At 60.6% G+C, this 16,055-nt stretch overlaps 3 protein-coding genes across 12 annotated transcripts; 1 reads left to right on the forward strand and 2 right to left on the reverse strand.

Annotated features, from left to right (window-relative positions):
• Nucleotides 1–79: 79 nt before the first annotated feature.
• Nucleotides 80–5,612, reverse strand: RFXANK (regulatory factor X associated ankyrin containing protein). 6 transcript variants are annotated; one of them, XM_071452201.1, is made up of 10 exons: nt 5,307–5,612; nt 4,506–4,667; nt 4,287–4,364; nt 3,647–3,727; nt 3,445–3,510; nt 3,123–3,223; nt 2,379–2,504; nt 1,258–1,399; nt 590–670; nt 80–353 (listed from the first exon to the last, which is right to left on the reverse strand). In XM_071452201.1, the coding sequence occupies exons 2-10, from the start codon at nt 4,576–4,578 to the stop codon at nt 112–114; spliced, it is 990 nt and encodes a 329-aa protein (XP_071308302.1). In that variant the 5' UTR covers nt 4,579–4,667; nt 5,307–5,612; the 3' UTR covers nt 80–111. The 6 variants fall into 6 exon arrangements, with proteins under 6 accessions (XP_071308302.1, XP_071308304.1, XP_071308306.1 ...); XM_071452203.1 differs by lacking the exon at nt 5,307–5,612 and adding an exon at nt 5,167–5,293 and having other exon boundaries at nt 1,258–1,324; XM_071452205.1 differs by lacking the exon at nt 5,307–5,612 and adding an exon at nt 5,167–5,293 and having other exon boundaries at nt 80–358; nt 1,258–1,324.
• A 37-nt stretch (nt 5,613–5,649) lies between these two features.
• On the forward strand, nt 5,650–8,682 carry BORCS8 (BLOC-1 related complex subunit 8). Of its 2 annotated transcripts, XR_011683185.1 has the most exons (6): nt 5,650–5,823; nt 6,357–6,469; nt 6,996–7,060; nt 7,295–7,402; nt 8,317–8,419; nt 8,572–8,682. XR_011683185.1 is itself a non-coding variant. In XM_071452206.1 (5 exons), the coding sequence occupies exons 1-5, from the start codon at nt 5,787–5,789 to the stop codon at nt 8,357–8,359; spliced, it is 366 nt and encodes a 121-aa protein (XP_071308307.1). In that variant the 5' UTR covers nt 5,650–5,786; the 3' UTR covers nt 8,360–8,479. The 2 variants fall into 2 exon arrangements, 1 of the variants encoding a protein (XP_071308307.1); XM_071452206.1 differs by lacking the exon at nt 8,572–8,682 and having other exon boundaries at nt 8,317–8,479.
• A 4-nt stretch (nt 8,683–8,686) lies between these two features.
• Nucleotides 8,687–14,210, reverse strand: TMEM221 (transmembrane protein 221). 4 transcript variants are annotated; one of them, XR_011683184.1, is made up of 4 exons: nt 13,704–14,210; nt 11,683–11,768; nt 9,470–11,005; nt 8,687–9,364 (listed from the first exon to the last, which is right to left on the reverse strand). XR_011683184.1 is itself a non-coding variant. In XM_071452195.1 (3 exons), the coding sequence occupies exons 1-3, from the start codon at nt 13,991–13,993 to the stop codon at nt 9,786–9,788; spliced, it is 1,596 nt and encodes a 531-aa protein (XP_071308296.1). In that variant the 5' UTR covers nt 13,994–14,210; the 3' UTR covers nt 9,439–9,785. The 4 variants fall into 4 exon arrangements, 1 of the variants encoding a protein (XP_071308296.1); XR_011683183.1 differs by having other exon boundaries at nt 8,687–9,406; XR_011683182.1 differs by having other exon boundaries at nt 8,687–9,406; nt 9,449–11,005.
• Between the last annotated feature and the right edge of the window lie 1,845 nt (nt 14,211–16,055).

Here is a 16,055-nt window from a genome sequence, read left to right on the forward strand (position 1 = left end):
GCCCTGGACAGGAATTCCACAATGCTGAGGGGAAATTTTGACTCACTGTTGCCCAAAGACTGGGATTAGGATGGGCCGATGGGATTTTAATTAAACAGAGTTTAATTGCAATTAAAGTTTACTTCCAACACGGAGCCGCTGAGTCCAGCCAGGGCTGGAGTGAGTGTCCCTGGGTTTTGGGCATGGCAGCCAGGGAGAGGCTTGGGCTCCACGAGGGCAGAAATTCCTGGATTTCTCCATGCCTGGGGTGCTGGGATGAGGCCACGGTGATGCTGGGAAGAGCTGGAGCTGCTGCCTCACTTCTTCCTCTTCTTGTTCTGGAACAGCTTCAGGATGTGGTTCTCGATAACCTGCTGGACTGAGGCAGGGAGAGGGTGGACTCAGGGAAGCTGCTCTGGGAAGGATCTGGTCGTCGTTTCACTCTTGTTTTCTGAGGGGAACTCCTTGTTTTCTATGTGAAATCCCAGTTTTCTGAGGAAAACCCAATTTTCTGAGGGAAATCCCTGGTTTTTGGGGGCAATCCCTATTTCCTGAGGGCAACCCCTGCTTTCTGAGGGGAAATCCCTGTTTCCTGATGGAGACCACTTGCCTTTCTTGTGTCCCAAGGCCACGGCCAGGTCCATGGGGGTGTACCCTGAGTCTGCCTCCTCGGTCAGGTCAGCGCCGCACGCTGCAATGGGGTCAGCAATGGGGGTCAGCAATGGGGGTCAGCAATGGGGGCTGCCATGGGGGTCAGCAATGGGGTCAGCAATGGGGGCTGCCATGGGGTCAGCAATGGGGGCTGCCATGGGGGTCAGCAATGGGGTCAGCAATGGGGGCTCCCATGGGGGTCAGCAATGGGGGCTCCCATGGGGGTCAGCAATGGGGTCAGCAATGGGGGCTGCCATGGGGGTCAGCAATGGGGGCTGCAATGGGGGCTGCCATGGGGGTCAGCAATGGGGTCAGCAATGGGGTCAGCAATGGGGGTCAGCAATGGGGGTCAGCAATGGGGTCAGCAATGGGGTCAGCAATGGGGGTCAGCAATGGGGGTCAGCAATGGGGGTCAGCAATGGGGTCAGCAATGGGGTCAGCAATGGGGGCTGCCATGGGGGTCAGCAATGGGGGCTGCCATGGGGTCAGCAATGGGGTCAGCAATGGGGTCAGCAATGGGGGCTCCCGTGGGGCCCCAGGAGCTGCCCCTGGCCCCGGCCCGGCTCCCACGGCGGGGAGGCAGCGGCTGCGGGCGATGGAGCCGGCAGGAGCTGATCTGTGCCTTACCCAGCAGGGCCTCCACACACTTGACGTGGTTCCCGCGCACGGCGTAGAGCAGGGGGGTGCTCCCGTTCTGTGGGGTGCCAGGGCAGGGAGAGGTCGTTCCTGGTGCCACACGGCTCCTGCTGCTCCCGCTGTCCCTCAGGGGCTGCGCCACACGCTGGGATCCAGCCCAGCCTCTCCCAATTCCAGAGTGGGATCTAACCCAGCCTCTCCCAGTTCCAGAGTGGGATCCCATTGCAGCCTCTCCCAGCTCCAGACTGGGATCCAGCCCAGCCTCTCCCAATTCCAGAGTGGGATCTAACCCAGCCTCTCCCAGCTCCAGAGTGGGATCCAGCCCAGCCTCTCCCAGTTCCACACTGGGATCCCAACCCACCCTCTCCCAGCTCCAGACTGGGATCCCAGCCCACCCTCTCCCAGCTCCAGACTGGGATCCCAACCCAGCCTCTCCCAGCTCCAGACTGGGATCCCAACCCAGCCTCTCCCAGCTCCAGACTGGGATCCAACCCAGCCTCTCCCAGCTCCAGACTGGGATCCCAACCCAGCCTCTCCCAGTTCCAGACTGGGATCCCATTGCAGCCTCTCCCAGCTCCAGACTGGGATCCCAACCCAGCCTCTCCCAGCTCCAGACTGGGATCCCAACCCAGCCTCTCCCAGTTCCACACTGGGATCCCAGCCCAGCCTCTCCCAGCTCCAGACTGGGATCCAGCCCAGCCTCTCCCAATTCCAGAGTGGGATCTAACCCAGCCTCTCCCAGCTCCAGACTGGGATCCAGCCCAGCCTCTCCCAGCTCCAGACTGGGATCCCAGCCCAGCCTCTCCCAGCTCCAGACTGGGATCCCAGCCCAGCCTCTCCCAGTTCCAGACTGGGATCCCAGCCCAGCCTCTCCCAGCTCCAGACTGGGATCCCAGCCCAGCCTCTCCCAGTTGCAGACTGGGATCCCAACCCAGCCTCTCCCAGCTCCAGACTGGGATCCCAGCCCAGCCTCTCCCAGCTCCAGACTGGGATCCCAACCCAGCCTCTCCCAGTTCCAGACTGGTGTCCCCTGGCCATGCTGGTGGCACTGGGGAGGCTTGTCCTGCTGTCCCCGCTGTCCCTGCTGTCCCCCAGCTGGGGCTGGCCCTCACCCAGTCGTAGGTGTTGATGTCCACGTCCCTGTCCAGCAGCATGGTGACGATGTCGGTGTAGCCGCCCATGCTGACCAGGGCCAGCGCGCTCTCCCGCTCCTTGGCCAGCGCGTGGGGATCGGCGCCCTGGGGACAGCGGGGACGGCCCGGTGACACTGACTCACAGTGGGGTGACACTGACACTGACCCACAGCAGGGACAGCCCAGTGACACTGACCCACAGCGGGGACAGCCTGGGGACACTGACACTGCTCACAGCAGGGACAGCCCGGTCACACTGCCCACAGCAGGGACAGCCCGGTGACACTGCCCACAGCCACCCTCCCGGGGCTGACATCGCCCCTGCAGCACCCCAGGGACAGTGGGGACAGAGACAGATCCCAGGATTAAAAAGGGAAATCTCAGGATGGAGGAGAGATCCAGGATTAAAGGCAGAAGTCCTGGAGTAAATGAGGGAGATCACAGAGCATTAAAAAGAGATCCCCAGGATGAAAGATGGGTCCCAGGGTCAAGGACAAATCCCCAGGGTCAAGGACAGACACCAGGATCAAGGACAGACACCAGGACTAAAGACAGGTCCCAGAATTAAGGACAGACCCCTGGATCAAGGAAGATCCCAGGATCAAGGACAGGTCCCAGGATCAAGGACAGGTCCCACAGGTCCCAGACAGGGTTCAGGACAGCCCCCAGATCCAGGACAGGTCCCAGAACATTCTGGAAGCCCGGGAGCCCCCACGGCCTCACCCACTCCAGGAGGTGCCGCACGGTCTCGATCTCCCCGAAAGCTGCAGCCCAGATCAGGGGGGTGAAGCCTCTCTCGTCGGGTTTGTTCACCAAATTCTCACCTGGGCAGGTGACCACAGCCAGGTGAGCCCCCAGTGCCCCCAGTTCAACCAGTAAGGGCTGCTAAACCACCTCAGCCAGCTGCTGGGTGGTTGGAATGGATTTTTGAGGATTTTTCCGATCTCCAAAACTGGAGAAATCTCCACCAAAAAACCCCAATTCCAATCCCAGTGGTTTTATGGCTGAGTGAAACCAAGTGTGAGGTCACCAGAGGGACACCAACCTTTCCTCAGGTGCTCCTTCAGCTGGATGAGCTCCCCTTGGGCAGCGAGCTGGTGGATGGACAGTGCTGGAAGGGACAAATCCATCAGGGAAAGGAACTCCCTGCACATCTGGGGCGTGGGAGCTGCCCCAGGGTGACCCCAGCCCCGTCCCCTGCTGTCCCCATGTCCCCTGCAGCCCCTGGGGACGCTGGTGGCACTCACTGTCCAGTGTGGCCGGCAGTGCTGACACCTCGTTGCCTCGCTGTCTGTTGGTCAGGGTGTTGGAATGCTTCAGGGGGAAACCTGGGACACAGAGGGTCTGCAGTTTATTCTCCATTAATTTAGGATTATTCTCCATTAATTTGGGGTTACTCTCCATCAATTCAGGGTTATTCTCCATCAATTCGGGGTTATTCTCCATTAATTCGGGGTTACTCTCCATCAATTCAGGGTTATTCTCCATTAATTTTGGGTTTATTTTATGTTTATTCATTCTCTATTCGTTTACTCTCCATTTATTTATTTATTTATTTACTCTCCGTTAATTTCAGGTTTATTTTCTGTTTATTTAAATCCACACCACCCAGCTCCATCCTCCTGTTTCCCATCCCTGCCCGGCTCCGCTTGGGAATCCCAAAGTGTTTCCAGCCCCTCGATCCGAGGTTTTATCGGGAAAAATCCAAGGAAAATGAGAATTCCCCATCTCCAGTTGCAGCGTGGAGCTGCAGCGACCTCTCAGGGCTGGCAGGAGGAGCGGGCACCAAACGTTGGGATTGGGATGGGATTTCCCACATTTGAGGCTCCTTCCCGGGATTTTTGGGACGGGGGACCCCAGGGAATTTCCCCTCTGCGCCCCGCTCACCGTCCAGGGCCGGGGCCTCGCTGGGGCTCGGGGAATCCACGGGAGCAGCCGAGGAATTCCGGGGGCTCTCGGCTCCACCTGCAGCCCGGGCGCCTCGGTGTCACCCTGGGGCTCCTTTTGGGGTGTCCCGGGCGGTGCCATCCAGCTCGGGATGCCCCAAACGGCCCCCGGTGTGCAGGAGGATCCGGGCTCAGTTTGTGCCCAGCATCCCCAACTCACCGTCCCCACGTTCCGGGAGCGCTGCGTCCCCGTCCTGCCGGGGACACGCCGAGGGGGCCCCGCTGTCCCCCATGCTGCCTCTTCACCCTTTTCCCCTTTTTCCACCCAATTCTGGGGGGTCCCGGGCTCCAGGGGGGCTCCCCGACGGCTCCTTCGCCTTCCCTGCCCAGGGATGGGGTGGGAGAGGGGACAGGGACGGACCCCGAGTGCCTGAGACCCCCACGCTGCAGCGGGGCTGGGGTCCCCTTGCGCTCCCCATCCCGGTCCCTGGGTACCCCCCGTTCTCCTCGCCCCGTTTCTGGGATCTTCCCTTCCCCGTCCCACACTCGGTTCCCATCTCTGTCCCTGGGCTCCCCCTCTCTGTCCCCGCTCCCGGGATCGCCATTCCCGGCGCTTCCCACACTCCCAACCTCCGCTCCCGCAGCTCCTCCGAGCCCGGGACCCCCGGGCCCTCCCCATCCCTTCTCCCAGCCCCTCACCGCCGGTCCCGATCCCTTTCCCGCCCCCGGTTCCCGTTCTCGGCTCCCGATCCCGTTCCCGGTCTCACCGCCGCCTCCCGGCTCTCCCGCCCCTCATTTCCCGTTCCCGATCCGTTCCCCATCCCTTCCTCATCCCGTTCCCATTCCCGGTTCCCATCCCCGGTTCCCGTTCCCGGTCTCACCGCCGCCTCCCGGCTCACCGCCCCTTCCTTCCCGTCCCCGATCCGTCCCCGGTTCCCGTCCCCGTTCCCGGTCCGTTCCGATCCGTTCCCAGCCCCGTTCCCGTCCCCGGTTCCCGTTCCCGATCCGTTCCCGGTCTCACCGCCGCCTCCCGGCTCTCCCGCCCCTCCCTTCCCGTTCCTGCGGGGCCCGGCGGGGCCGGGGCGGCCCGGGGGGTTCGGGGAGCGCGGCCCGGCCCCACGTCCCGCCGAGAGCGGCCTTAAAGCGACACGAGGGGGTGGCAGCGGGACCGCCTGGCCCGGGGGACACCTTGGGGACACCTCGGGGACACCTCGGTACCCAGGGGGGGCAAAGGCCGCGACACCCCCAGACCCCTCTCAGGGCAGCACGGCCAAACCGGGAGCCACCGAGTGTCCCCGCGGTGACAAACCGGGAGCCACCGAGTGTCCCCGCGGGTGACAACGGAGACCTGGGGGGGTGACACCGATTTGGGGGGGCGTGGGAACGTTGGTCCCGCTCAGCGGAACGTTGATCCCGCGGCCGCGTTTCCAGCCGGAGCTGTTTTCCCTGCCCGGGGCGCTTTGGGGGCGCGCCGGCGGAAGCGGAAGTGGCGGCGGGCGGGATGGAGGAACCGGAGATGCAGCTGAAGGTGAAGAAAGGTGGGACCGGGAGCGGCGGGACCGGGACAGGCGGGACCGGGACCGGGAGCGGCGGGGATGGGCTGGGAGAGGCCCCGCCGCGGTGGTTTGGCCGCTGGGATGTTGTGGTTTGATTGCCGGCCTTTATCCCCCGCGCTGCTGCTGGGAAGAGCCCCCGGGTGTCCCTCGGAGATTTTAGTGTGGGTTTCTGTGGAGATATTTCCAAGGTTTTCTGCGGAGATATTCCTGAGGATTTCCATGGAGATATTTCTGTTTGCTTCCATGGATTTCTATGGAGAGATCTACATGGATTTCCATGGATTTCTATAGAGATACTTCTATGGAGATATTTCCATGGATTTCTGTGAGATATTTCCATGGATTTCTCTGGATTTCTGTAGAGATATTTTTATGGATTTCTATGGAGAGATTACCGTGAATTTCTCTGTATTTTTGTGGGTTTCCGCTGAGTTATCTCCCTGGATTAGCCCTGCCTGCCCCGTATCCCGATGGATTCCCGTTAATCCCGGTTTTTTCCCGGTTTCTCCCGGCAGTGACGGACAAGTTCACCGAGAGCCTGTACGTGCTGGCCAACGAGCCCTCGGTGGCGCTGTTCCGGCTGCAGGAGCACGTGCGGCGCTCCCTGCCCGAGCTGGCCCAGCACAAGGTGGGGAACCCCGGGAATTCCGGGAGTTCCGGGAGCTGAGGGACGAGCCCGCCCCGCCCGGCGGGCGCAGCTCCTCTGGGAATTCCTGCCCCAAAATCCCCACGGGAATTGTCCAGCCTGGAGCTGTCCCCTGGCTCCTGGGGTTCCAAACCTGGGATTCCATCCCGAATCCATTCCCTGTGCTCTGGGATTCCCAAATCCATTCCCTGTGCCCTGGAATTCCCAAATCCCAGATCCTTTCCCTGTGCCCTGGAATTCCCAAATCCTAAATCCCAGATCCATTCCCTGGCTCCTGCCCCTCCATCCTCATCCCAAATCCTCTCCAGCTCCTTTGGAGCCCCTTGCACCTCTGGAAGCAGCTCCAGGTTTCCCTTGGATCCTTCCCTGCCTGGACATTCCCGGGGTCCGGGGCAGCCACAGCTTCCCCGGGAATCCCCTCCCATCCCATTCCAGGCAGGAATTCCCTCCCCAGATCCCATTCCCAGCCCAGCCCCTGCCTGATCCGTGCTGTTTTTGGCCCTGGCAGTCGGACATGCAGAGCTGGGAGGAGCAGAGCCAGGGAGCCATTTACACCGTGGAGTACGCCTGCAGGTACGGGGGGCGCTGGAATTCCCGGCTGGAAAACGCAGCAGGATCCAGGGAATGAGGATGGGAGGAGCTGGGATTTGGGAACTCCTGGCAGGAATTTCGGAACTTTATGAAATTTTCCCCGCTTCCCCCAGTGGGGAACCCCTCAGACCTGAACTTTCCTGGGATTGGAGGGGGAACAAGCGGGATTTTGGGAATTCCAGCTCCATCCTGCTCCCCCTTTTCCCCCTTCTCCAGCGCCATCAAGAACATGGCTGACAGCAGCGTTTACTTCAAGAGCATCGACAGCCTGCTCAGGCACTCCATAGCCATGAAGGAGCAGCTCAGCGCTGCCCAGGGCCGCAGGTACCCCCAGAATCCCGGGAAAACAATTCCAGGAATCCCAGGCTGGGCCAGGACAGCATCCCCTGCCCCTTCCCCATGCCCTGGGGGAGAACCGGTGCTGTTTGCTAAGGGAAAACGGGGAATAAACGGAATTTTAGGGAGGTTGTTGTTGTGGGGAGATCCGAACTGTTTGGAGTTTAGGGGTGCAGGGATTGAGCAGAGGTGTCCCCAAAATTTTTGGAATTTTTGTGCTTTTAAAAAAAAAAATTTGAGGGCTTTTTTTGGGATTTGTTTTGATTTTTGGGGATTTTTTTTTTCATTTTTTGGGGAGGATTTTTTTAGGGGGGGGATTTAAAAAAATCTGAGGGATTTTTGAGAATTGTTTTGATTTTTGGGGATTTTTTAAAATTTCTTTTGGGAGGATTTTTTTATTTTGTAGGATTTTTTTTTTTTTGCGGGGGGATTTTAGGGGGAGATTTAAAAAAATCTGAGGGATTTTTGAGATTTGTTTTGATTTTTGAGGATTTTTTTTTTTCATTTTTTGGGGAAGGATTTTTTTATTTTGGAGGAGTTTTTGGTGGGGGGATTTTGGGGAGAGATTTAAAAAAATCTGAGGGACTTTTGAGATTTGTTTTGATTTTTGGGGATTTTTTAAAAATTTCTTTGGGGAGGATTTTTTTATTTTGGAGGATTTTTTTTTTTTTTGGGGGGGGATTTTGGGGGGAGATTTAAAAAAATCTGAGGGATTTTTGAGATTTGTTTTGATTTTGAGGAGGATTTTTTTGGGGATTTTTTCATGCTGCAGGAATGGCTGTGCCACCCTAAAATCAACCCCTTACCCCAGCAACCACTGGCAGAGGGAATTTTTTGAGGAAACCCCAAATTTCCCACATTTTCAGGCTGCTGAATTTAACTTTTCCTTTTTCTTCCCACAGCACCATCACCCCCCAGCCCAAGAATCCTCCAGGCACCTCCTGATTTTCCATCCTGAATTTCCCAGCCTTGGGAAGAAGTGAAAAAACCTCTGGGGCTGCACAGGTAGAGAGGCCCCTGAATTCCCGGGAAAACAGCAAAAAGAAAGAGCTGGAAAATCCCAAATCCTGCTTTTTGGGACCTCTTTTCCGTGGAAAAACAGGGTGGGTTTGTGTTTATCCTCTTCCCTTTTTTTTTTCCCCCAAAAAACCCCTCAGAGATGAGGTCTGGCTTTGGGAATTTCGTGTGAAAAGCTGGAATGTGAGCAGCACTCCAGGCTTTTGTTGAGGAGGAATTCTCCAAGGAGAAACTTTTCCAGCTGCTGCCAAGGAATTGCTGGGTTTGCTTTTAATGAGGGCGAGAATAAAAAGGAAAAAAAAAAACACCCCAAAAATCTCCAAAAAGACACAACAAGAAAATTCCTTTTAAAGGTTTTCAACTTTTCTCCTGTGGCCGTGGGAGCTTGGAGCTCCTTTTTTATCCTGGGGTTTCCAAGGGCATGGAACAAAAGAATGTGGAATTTTAGGCTTTCAAGGGAGAAAAAATTCCTTAAAATCCCACAAAAAGAAGGGAAAAAAAAAAAAAAGGATTTTTGTCTTGCACTCTTGGTTTTGGGGGTGACTGGAAGGGAGCAGAGCTTTGCTGTGGGTCCCTCCTGGATTTCCCAGGGGGATTCAGGGAATGGCTGAACTCAGATTCCAGGGGAATTGCCCTTGGGATAGCAGCTGGAATTTGGGATAATAGCAGGGACACCCCAAATCCGCCTTTTCCCAGCCCAAATCTGCTTCTCCCCACCCCAAATCTGCCTTTTCCCACCCCAAATCCGCCTTTTCCCACCCCAAATCTGCCTTTTCCCACCCCAAATCTGCCTTTTCCCACCCCAAACCCGCCCTTGGCAGACCCAACCCCGCTTTTGGCCATCCCAAACCTGCACTTGGTCACCCCAGAGCATCCCCTGCCACCCCAAATCTGCTTTTTCTCACCCCAAATCTGTTCCTGGCCACCCCAAATCTGCTTTTTCTCACCCCAGATCTGTTCCTGGCCACCCCAAATCTGCTTTTTCTCACCCCAAATCTGTTCCTGGCCACCCCAAACTGGGTTTCCCCCACCCCAAACTGGGTTTCCCCCACCCCAAACCCTCCCCATCCAGGCCAGTGCTGAGGATGAGGATGGAGCAGGGAGGAAGGGGAAGGGAAATGAGCCGGGATCTGCTGGGAAAGGCTGAAATTCTGCTGGTGAAAACCCCAATTCCTGCTCCCCATTTCCCAGATGCTCTCCCACGGCTGGGGTGGGTTTGGGTTCCCCGGGCAGGCAGCACTGGGATTTGGGCTGTGGAGAAAGGAATTTTTCCAGGAAAAACAAAAAAACCAAACCAAAACCCAAACCAGTGGAAAGCCATCAGCTCCTCCTCCAGGAGAACCCCGAGTTTCCCTCAGACCAGCGTGGAGTCCTTGGTGGCTCTGTGGGACACCGCGTCCCTCATCTCCCCGCTGGTGACATTCCAAGGGTTTCCCTGCTCCTGGAGCAGCCCTGGCTCCAGCAGCGTCCTGTGGGTCCGGGACCAGGCCTGGGACTGGCATTGCCTGGGGGAATCCTGGGTCCTGAACAATTCCTGCTGGGATTCCCTGGGGAAATCCTGGATCCTGGACCAGTCCTGGCATTCCCTTGGGAGTTCCTTGCTCCTGAACAATTCCTGCTGGGATTCCCTGGGGAGTTCCTGGATCCTGGACCAGTCCTGGGATTCCCTGGGGAATTCTTTGCTCCTGGACCAGTCCTGGGATTCCATTGGGAATTCTTTGATCCTGGACCAGTCCTGGCATTCCCTGGGGAGTTCCTTGCTCCTGGACCAGTCCTGGGATTCCATTGGGAATTCTTTGCTCCTGGACCAGTCCTGGTGGCATTCCCTGGGGAATTCCTTGCTCCTGGACAATTCCCACTGGGATTCCCTTGGGAATTCCTTGCTCCTGGACAATTCCCACTGGGATTCCCTTGGGAATTCTTTGCTCCTGGACAATTCCCACTGGGATTCCCTTGGGAATTCTTTGCTCCTGGACAATTCCCACTGGGATTCCCTGGGGAGTTCCTTGCTCCTGGACAATTCCCACTGGGATTCCCTTGGGAATTCCTGGCTCCTGGACAATTCCCACTGGGATTCCCTGGGGATTTCCTTGCTCCTGGACAATTCCCACTGGGATTCCCTTGGGAGTTCCTTGCTCCTGGACAATTCCCACTGGGATTCCCTTGGGAGTTCCTTGCTCCTGGACAATTCCCACTGGGATTCCCTTGGGAGTTCCTTGCTCCTGGAGCTCGGGTTGCTGCTGGAGGCCGAGCCCGGCCGGGATCTGCCCTCCAGGAGGGCTGGGAAGGAGAATTCCCGGGGGGTTTCTCCGGGGCAGCGCCGGGGAGCAGCAGCCCCGTCCCTGCCGAGGTCGCTGCCGGGGCCGCGCTGGGCGGAGCCGTTCTCGTACAGGGCCCGGGGAGGCTCCGGGCCTCGGGAAATGGGCGGAATTCGGGAGATTTGGGCCACGCGGGAGGCGCGGAGCAGCGCGTGGAGCAGGGAGAGCAGCAGGACCAGGATGCCCGAGGTCAGGACGCAGGCGCTGGCGATCCCGGCCTGCGGCTCGAACAGCAGCAGCATCAGCAGGGCCAGGGCTGCGGGCGGAGCAGAGCACAGGGGCGCCCTGAGGGGACCGGCAATGCCCGGGGCTGGAAAAGGGCTCGGGAGTTAAAAGGGATGGATTCAGGAATTCCTGGAGTGGCTGGAGCTGGAAAAGGGCTCGGGAGTAAAGAGGGGTGGGTTTGGGAATCCCTGGAGTGGTTGGGGCTGGAAAAGGGCTCAGGGACAGCCCAGGAGCCCCTGGAAAAGGAATCTCAGGGGCTGGGATTACCCAAGGGACGGATTTGGAAGTTCCTAGAAAACTTGGAGATTTCCTGGGTTTGGAAATTTGGAAAATTTGGAAATTCCCAGGTCCCTCAGGAATTCTCCAGCTCCGTTCCCATCTCTGCACCCCTCCAGCCCCTCCAGAATTCCAGCCTGGGCCCCTGGGATGGGAACTGCAGGGTGTGGGAAGGAGCTGATGGAGCCACTTGTGAACCAAAGCAGTGCTGGAGGAGAAACCAGTGCAGGGCTGGGCTGGGGACACTGGGGACACTGGGGGACACTGGGGACACCGGGGGTCACTGGGGAGCTCTGGGGACACTGGGGACACCGGGGGACATTGGGGACACTGGGTGACACTGGGTGACACTGGGGACACCGGGGGTCACTGGGGGACATTGGGGACACCGGGGGTCACTGGGGGTCACGGGGGACACCGGGGGTCACTTGCCTGTGAGGTAGAGGCAGACCCCGCAGCAGAAGAGGCCGATGGCCGCGTGCCGGACGCTCCGGCTGTCCAGGAGGAACCAGACTGCCCTGGGAAACGGGGAAAACAGGGAAAAGGGGGAAAACGGGGGAAAACAGGGAAAACAGGGAAAAGGGGGAAAACAGGGAAAAGGGGGAAAAGAGGGAAAACGGGGAAAAGAGCTCTGGAAGGGCTCCTCGCAGGGAAAAGAGCTCTGGGCAGGCTCCAGTCCTGCTCTGAGCCCGGGGAAAGGATGGAGGGAGGAATTCAGGACTGGTCCTGGCCCTGATCTGAGCCCAGGAAAAATCCGGAGGGAGTGACAGGGCCAGTTTGGGGTGACAGGGCCAGTTCGGGGTCACAGCGTTAATTCGGGGTCACAGCGGAGTTCGGGGTGACAGTGGCAATTGGGGCTGACAGCGCCGAAGGTCCCCGCGACGTGAGCGGCTCCCGTAGCGCCACCACAGCACGGGGACATCACCGCCACCTCCCGGCCGTGGGGACATCGCCGCCACCACAGCACGGGGACATCGCCGCCACCTCCCGGCCGTGGCCCCGAACGCCGCCTTTGCTCCCGGCCCGAGCGCGGGGCTCCCGCCGCAGCCGGGGAAACTGAGGCACGGGGCCGGGATCGGCCGGAGACTCCCGGGGACAGGCACGGAACCCTCCCGACGTTCGCGTTACCGGGGCCGAGCCTCCCGGCGCTGGGAGCTTTTGGGAATGGAATTTTTCCTCACCTGTGACCTCGCAATTCCCGAATTTCAACTTCCCAGCTCCCAAATGGAGCAGTTTCAGCCCAAAATCCGGGCTGGGATCACAGGAAAATTCACAGCTCGGGGTGGGGGAAATTTTTTTGCTGTAAATTTTCCAGCAGAAAAGCCGAGTTTGTTGTGGGGAATTTTTTGTGTTTTTAGGGAAATATTTTCGCTCTCCTCCGTTAATGAAGCGTTGGAAGAGGCTGAGGAGGCGCTGCTGGAATTTCTCCAGCCCGATGCTCCGTGCAGAGCCGGGGCTGATTGGGTTCTCTAATTAAGGGACAAAAAGTGGCTGTTGGAACGTCTCATTCCCTTTCAGGGAGTTTCGGCTGAAGTCAGAGAGGTCCCAAAATTGCGTGAGCCACCCCACCAAGTCCAGTTGTCACCAAAATCCTTTAAAATCAGATTATCCCCGAGCTGTTTTTTAGTTTTAACCCGGGTGCTGGGCCAGGAGCCCCCAGCCCATTCCAGATCCATGAAAAAAAAAAAAAAAACAGAAAGGAATTTCTCTGGGAATAACCCTGCATGTGTAAAAGTGCTGATTGATTATGCCGATTGATTAGTGATTAAATCAACATTTAATGAATGGCGGTAATGACCCAGCCCTGGGGTCGTTTTGGTGGCCCGGGTGGTGACCCCAGCAGTGACCTCAGGGCCAACATTTTGGGGCAATTTTGGGGGTCGAGGTGACCCCAGGAGCTCCTGGGACGCCCCCAAACCCCGCTGGGAGTTCCCAGTCATGGAAATGAAACCCCTGGATTGTACAGCCAGGTCTAAACCTGCCGCTCCCAATTTCCAGACTCTCTAAAACTCAAATTAAAGAGCTCAGTTCCGACCCTGGGCTTCACGGAGGGGAATTTGGGGCATTTTCCACCCATTGCTCCCCACAACCCCCTTTTGGAGGGGACCCAGCGAATCCTCCCGCGGGTTTTGGGGCACCCCGGACCCCTCATTCCCTGACCCCGCCGCATCCTCCAGCCCTTCCCTTCTGCCCTGACCCCTCCGGGCATCCCCGGTCCCTCCGGCCCCGGATCCCTCTGGGCATCCCCGGTCCCTCCGGTTCCACCGGATCCCTCCGGACATCCTCGCATCTCCCGAGCCCCTCCAGCCCCGGTCCCTGCGGCTCCCGGCCCCTCCAGCCCCGGTTCCCGCCTCTCCCGAGCCCCCATTCCCGCCTGTCCCGCTCCCCGCCTGTCCCGAGCCCCCCGTTCCCCCGAGCCCCGGTTCCCCGGTGGCCCCGCTCGGGGCTCTCACCGCTCGGGCCCGGGCCGGCCCCGGCCCAGCTCGGTGCTGCAGTAGCCGTGGAGGAGGCAGAGCAGGAGGCAGCTCACGTTGAGCACCAGGCAGAGCGCGGCCAGCACGGCCGACACCGGCAGCACAGCGGCGGCCACCGGCTCCGGGAGCGCCCCGCGACCGCCACCGGGAGCGGCCCGGCCCGAGGGCAGCTGGAAGATGAGGCTGGAGGAGAGCAGGGCCATGGCGGCGGACAGGGTCCCGAAGAGCAGCAGCACCGTCAGGGCTCGCTGTGGGTACGCGGAGGGCATGGCGGGGCCGGTACCGGGAACCGGGGGAACCGGGGGAACCGGGGGAACCGGGGGTGCCGAACGTGCGCACGCTCCCCGACCCCTCGGTGCCGCCGCTGCGGGAACTCGGGCGGGGAATGGGAACCGGGAACGGGCACCGGGCCGGTCCTGCCTCCGTTCCGCGGTGCCCGCCGGGGCGGGCCCGTCCTGCCCCCGGTGCTGCCCCCGGTCCCGCCTCCGGTCCCGCCTCCGGTCCTGCCACCGGTCCTGCCACCGGTCCCGCCTCCGGTGCTGCCCCCGGTCCCGCCTCCGGTCCTGCCCCCGGTCCCGCCTCCGGTCCCGCCTCCGGTGCTGCCCCCGGTCCCGCCTCCGGTGCTGCCCCCGGTGTTGCCTCCGGTGCTGCCCCCGGTGCTGCCCCCGGTGCTGCCCCCGGTGCTGCCTCCGGGCCGGGACCCTCCCGAGCCGGCTCCGCCCCCGGCGGGGCCCCGGAGCCTCCAGGGGGCGGCGGGAGGGAGTGGAGGGAGCGGGGGTGGGGGCTGGGGACGGACGGACGGACGGACGGACGGGCAGCGAGCCGCTCTCCCATTCCCAGCGCTGCCGTTCCCTGGGAAAGGCCCGGGACTGAGCCCGGTGTGGGACGGGGGCCCCGCGGTTCCCGCATCCCCCGGGAGCGGCGCCTTTGGCCTCCACCTGCGCCGGGACCGTCCCCTGCAGCCCCCGGGGGAGCTCCCGAAACGTTCCCAGTCCCGCAAGGCTGGGAAAGGACCCTCGGGCCGGCCCCTGGGACCCCGCGAGTTTCCCAGGCCTTATAAATACCCTGGGAAGCGGAACCCCAGCGCTCCGGGGGGATCCGCCCCGCCAGCGCCGTCCCCTGGGGCCGCCGGAGGCTCCCGGCAGGATCAGCCCAGGGAAATTCACCCCGCGCTCCCCGGGCGCCTCGGGAACCGCCCCGCGCTTCCTGGCACAGCAATTCCCGCGCAGCAGGGACCAGGGGACACCGGGGGACACCAGGGGACACCAGGGGACACCAGGGGACATCGGGGTGCCTCCCCCATCCCGGTGCCAGCAGCCGTGCCCAGCCGGGCTGTGACATCCAGACCGAGCTGATCTCTGCCTGCTGGAGGAGCAGTGCTGCCTGCCCCTTCCTGTCCCTTCCTGTCCCTTCCTGTCCCTTTCTGTCCTTTCTGTCCTTTCTGTCCCTCTCTGTCCCTTTCTGTCCCCTCTCTGTCCCCTCGCTGGCCCCGCTGTCCCTCTCTGTCCCTCTCTCTCCCTCTCTGTCCCTCTCTGTCCCCTCTGTCCCTTTCTATCCCTTCGCTATCCCATTCTGTCCTTCGCTGTCCCTTCCTGTCCCATTCTGTCCCTCTCTGTCCCTCTCTGTCCCTCTGTCCCTCTCTGTCCCTCTGTCCCTCCCTCCCGTCCCGCGTGGGCGGTTCCCGCTGGCACCGGGGCCGTGCCGGACTCGGGGCTATTTTCAAGTCCCGCCGTGTTGGCCTTGGCAGCAGCAGCGCTTTGGCTCCAGGCTCCTTTCCAGCATTTTTGGGAAGGGGGGGAGGCGGTGGCAGTCCCTGGGACTCGGCCCAAGGTCCCCAGAGCAGCTCCTGGTGACGGCATCTGTGTCCCTTTCCCGTGTCCTGGGCGGTGACAGAGCTCAGCCGCGTCCCTTGGGGCGCAGCGCTCATCCCAGGGCATCCAGCACCCCAAACTCCCCAGAATCCCGGCATTTGGGGGCAGGAAGAGCCTCAAGAAGGAGCTCAAAGCTCTGGGAGCTGGGAAAGAACCCGGGGGCACCGCCTGACCCGGGGGCACCGCGGGGTCCCTGTCCCCAAAACCCCGAAAACGGCTCGGCCCAGCACGGCTGGGAGTGGCCCTGACCCGGGCCGGACCGGGGCAGTGCGAGGGGAAGGACAGGGCAGGGCAGGGCAGGGCAGGGATGTCCCACACCCAAAGAGCCACCCCGAGTGTCCCCAGAGTGTCCCGGGGCTGGAGGGGACACCTGGACGGGTCCCCTCAGACTCTGCCGAAGCCCCGGCGCTTCTGTTCTGCCCCCACCCGCTCTTCAGGATCAATTAATATTACTGGCGAG

This window comes from Agelaius tricolor, unplaced genomic scaffold (genome assembly GCF_023055355.1).
Source record: "Agelaius tricolor isolate 1412-34295 unplaced genomic scaffold, bAgeTri1.0.p SCAF_33, whole genome shotgun sequence".
NCBI classification, from domain to species: domain Eukaryota; kingdom Metazoa; phylum Chordata; class Aves; order Passeriformes; family Icteridae; genus Agelaius; species Agelaius tricolor.